The sequence below is a fragment of the Saimiri boliviensis genome, chromosome 10 (assembly GCF_048565385.1).
Source record: "Saimiri boliviensis isolate mSaiBol1 chromosome 10, mSaiBol1.pri, whole genome shotgun sequence".
Classification (NCBI taxonomy): domain Eukaryota; kingdom Metazoa; phylum Chordata; class Mammalia; order Primates; family Cebidae; genus Saimiri; species Saimiri boliviensis.
This window is the reverse complement of record NC_133458.1, coordinates 34,628,495-34,632,693: the sequence shown is the minus strand read 5'-3', so window position 1 is coordinate 34,632,693 and position 4,199 is coordinate 34,628,495. Positions and strand designations below refer to the sequence as shown.

At 35.2% G+C, this 4,199-nt stretch overlaps 1 protein-coding gene across 9 annotated transcripts in view; it reads right to left on the bottom strand.

The window, feature by feature from the left end:
• The window catches only part of CADPS2 (calcium dependent secretion activator 2), a 577,926-nt gene that overhangs the window by 73,495 nt on the left and 500,232 nt on the right, over window positions 1-4,199 (bottom strand). For all 9 annotated transcript variants that reach the window (XM_074379141.1, XM_039472830.2, XM_074379140.1 and 6 more), the window contains one exon: window positions 1,542-1,616. In XM_074379141.1, the coding sequence (XP_074235242.1) occupies window positions 1,542-1,616 (75 nt within the window). The remainder of the gene's footprint in view (window positions 1-1,541; window positions 1,617-4,199) is intronic.

The following is a 4,199-nucleotide window of genomic DNA, read 5'->3' as shown; positions in this document are numbered from 1 at the left end:
CTGGAGAACAAAAATAAGCTGGTGAGATGATTTTATTCTAACTCTGTCTTTGTGGTTGTTTTCCACTCTAAGACATGCAACCAGATAATTTGAAAAATACAAAAAAAAAATTGAAGATGAAATAAAAAATGAACTATACTCCCATTACCCAAAGAATAGCTGTTACCATTCTAGTGTTTATCCTAGTGGTCTTTTTCCTACAAGATTCAAATTCAGTTTATATTTTACACTTTTAAATATTCAGCTGTTTTCATTTAATACTATATTATGAAATTCTTCCTTTATCATTAATAGTCTTTGAAAGTATAATTTCTTAATACAGATGTTCCACAATTTACTTTATCTTTTCCCTCATTAGAATTTAAAGTTGTTTCCAAATTTTGGTTAGGCATAATGTGACAAATATCAACAAATACACATTCTGTGCATTTAATCAGTATGACAAAATAGAAAAAGGTGAAAAGGTATTAATGTACTTGATGTATTTCCAAACTATTTTCCAGAAAGACTGTAACAACTTATACTCCCCAATATATAAATGGTGTCTGACTTCACCCAGAACTGTTACCTTAGAAGCATTTATGCTAATTTGCTAGAAAAAATAGTATATTATTGTAGCTTACTTTGTATCCTTAAATTATTAATGAGGATTAACATTTTTCATGTTTGTGGGACATCTCTGTTTTTTTTTTTTTTTTCTTTTCTAAACAGGATGTTTTTTGTCTGTTTATTAAATTGAGGGTGTCATCCTTTGCTTCGTGTCATCCTTCCAGTTGCTTTACAAATCCTGATTTGGGGTTCTGTGATGAAGCCTTGTGAGAGCATGGAATCTATCTGCTCATAGGAAATTGCCTCTAGGAGATGCCCATTCTCTCTGTTCATCCTCTTAACCTGGTGCTCTCATGTTCTCTCTTCCTTTCATTATCAGCCTCTGATCTGAAATGCCACCCATGACTGTCTGTTACACCTTAGCTGGAATCTAAATCATCTAATCACTAAATGATGCATCCATTGCTTCATCTCTACTTATACAGTGAAAGATCATGGCTTTTGTTAAAGGTATTTTGAGCATCGAATTGGAAATCCTGGGAAACTCCTGGGCATGGAGGACCTCAGATGTCACCCTGCCAGCTTTCTCTGTCTGTCTCCAAGACCAGATATAGAGCCTTAGTGCCATCACCACCACAGATGGGCTAAATTCAAGGACTTATGACTACTCAAATCTGCTCTGGAGTTAAATAGTACAAGAACATGAATGTAACATAATAAGATTTTACTGGAAGAAGAGTTAGTTTTAAAATGACAACAATGGTAAGAAAAGCCAAAATTTATTATATCCAAAAAAAAAAAAATCAAATGTTGTTGACACAGTGTTCATAATCTTTTTTTCTAACTTTCCTGAAAATTCTATTTTTTCCTGCATTAATCTTTTAAACTATAATTTTTTCAATTAGATATTTAAACACATGACATTTTTAAAAAGTATCCATTGAAAATTATTTTTCAATTTGATTTAAAAAGGTGAATAAACAATACATTACCTTTGAAACTAACAGTGAAATGATTTCTTTTACGCTGTTGTCGATCAGATCATCTATTTTTGAATGGTATTGTTGCTAGATATTAAAAGAAAAATTCATTAGTTGACATGACACAAAACTTTTGTCATAAGTCATAAATGCTCTAAATCTACTAGTGATGACCTATCAGTTTTATTTAAAATGATCATTTTGAACATTTAAAGAACAAAACCCTGAAAATGATCCACCCAATAAACACTTTTTACATGTGGATTGAAAATTTTCCCATGTGCACTGTTGAGTTAAGCAGCTAATGGGGTTATTATTTAGATGAATTGAGTTCTTATTCTTATTCAGGCACAGGAATGTGAAGGATATTTTTTGTCTCTCCTCTATAATTAAGGTGGCTGTGTATTTTTCTAAAGGGTTGGTTTAGCTGGAGAAGCAAAAAGACTAGAAAAAGATTTAATTAATACTGCATTTCATGTCTGACAACTCTCATTCATAAGTTATTTTAAATGTGCTCTAGAAATAAAATGAGCTCCCAATTGTTCACTCTAAAAGGACCTTTTTGTCAGCACAGGGAACAGCAGTTTATACAATTCTTACAATATGCTCGAGCAAGGGCAAAATTAAAATTTCATCAACAAAGGTGAATAGATGGTAACAAATTAATAGGCCATAAAAGGTATAATGAAACATCACTCACTCCCTATAGTTTTATTACCGCTTCCTCATGAAAAAGATGCCTTTAAATAAATACCAAAAAAAGATGTATTTAAAATCAACCTGAAAGACTTTTTTTTTTTTTCTTTCTTTAGAGAATACTAGAGGGCTCCATTCTCAAATTAGCAGGAGCTGGGGCTTCCAAGGCTTGTGAAGGCACATCCATTTAAACAGTAATTCTTCCTTTAGAAGCATTTATCTGACAGCTGATTGTCCCCAATAGCCACTTCACAGAAAATGTGACTTGTAAAGACTAACCCTATCTTGATGGTTCAAGGCTTCTTGGAACAGCTAACAAAATGCATCGAGTAAAAGTACTCAGGTCAATATAAACATTAGACCAACTTCACTGCTGGCTGAATGGTTTCTTAAGATGTAAGTTTTTGAAAGCTATTTTTTTTTTCCTGTGCTGAAAACATGTCTCAAAGTTTCCACACAGAACAAAACATCAACTTAGGTCTGCTTTGGATTACTCAGGAATGACACTCCACCCCTCTCCCCAAGGGTTCTGACAGTTACAAGTCGTTATCATCAACCTGCATAAATAATAAAGGAGGAAGAATTTTAGAGTCTCTGAATTATTTTCTTTTTCTGTGCGAGTGTGTGTGTGGGTGTGAGTCTAAGTGTGTAATGATGAGTGATCTAAAATGAACCATATCTATGTGAATGTGGAATTTTCTGGGCACATATTACACCCACTAAAGCATATCTGTCTCACTTAAAGCCTTTATCGATTCCCAAATTTGTGCTCCCTAGAGGGTAAATGGAATTGAAACGTACAGAGTGGATATCTGTACCACTACTGCTGATATTTTTGCTTTCGAGGTAGCCTGAAGAGAAGGAAAAGGGGAGAGAAGACAGAAAAACAGGTAGAAAAAGAAAAGCCTGAAAAAGCTGGCTGGCTGTTAAAGTTCTGATCCAGTCTAAACTATTAATAATTTTCTGAGCCAGGCAGGCCCTCACATGAACATAACTGAGATCAGCCGAACAATTCCAGCGCATGCACGGGCTGATGGGCAGGGTAATCCCTCTACAGACACACTTACAAAAAAAGGCCCCCCAGCTCCTGGCTGAAAGCTGTGTAGCTGACTGAGTGATGGAGAAGCTTATGCAAATGAGCTCTGCCTGGCTCTCCCACTCTGCCACTCTCCTTTCACATCCGTCTTGCTCCAGGTCAGTATGAGCAGCAAGAGGAAACTAAATCCCATGTGAGACTCCTCTTTAGGATAGAAGAGGAAAGAGATACAGGAATTGGGCTTCAAGCATCTCACTTCCCTCTTACATGGAAAGTGCTCCAAAGCATACAAGCATTGAGGCATCCAGACTTCCAAGCAGGTTCTTAAATATGTCATATCCCAAATGTTGTTCTCTATTTTCATAACTTTCATTTTTTGAACTCAAAGTGATCAAATGTCATCAGAAAGCTATCATATATAAAATACAGAGCTTCTACATGTTAAACTTTTGGGTTGAATCGATTTTGGCATATCTTAAAATCAAGTGATGAGCCACTGAACAGGTCATTTATACCCATTTTTCTTGAAAAGCAGTGAAAGTCAGTAGATACTAGGAGCCATTAAGTTCTCCTATAATATAGACCTGTAGATTGTTGCTTGCTTTGATACCTGATCTAGCTATAAGCAGAGAGAAAGAGAAAAAGAAGAAGAAACGGGGAGAGAGGAAGGGAAAATGAGAATGAATGAACAAAAACACAAAAACATACAATGTTAAAAGAAATAAGGGAAGAAGTATACATCTTAAATTTAATATCCAAGGGGTAAATCCAAATAGTGTGAGGTTTTCAGATTTTTACAATATGGGTTTCTGCTACTGTAAATGTATCTGATTAGATCTGACTTACACGAATATTACAACTGCTGAGAACGTTCAGAATCTGCTCTGGCTGCACAGTTGGTGGAGGTGGGATAGGTGCATGAGTGTGAGAGAAAAGAT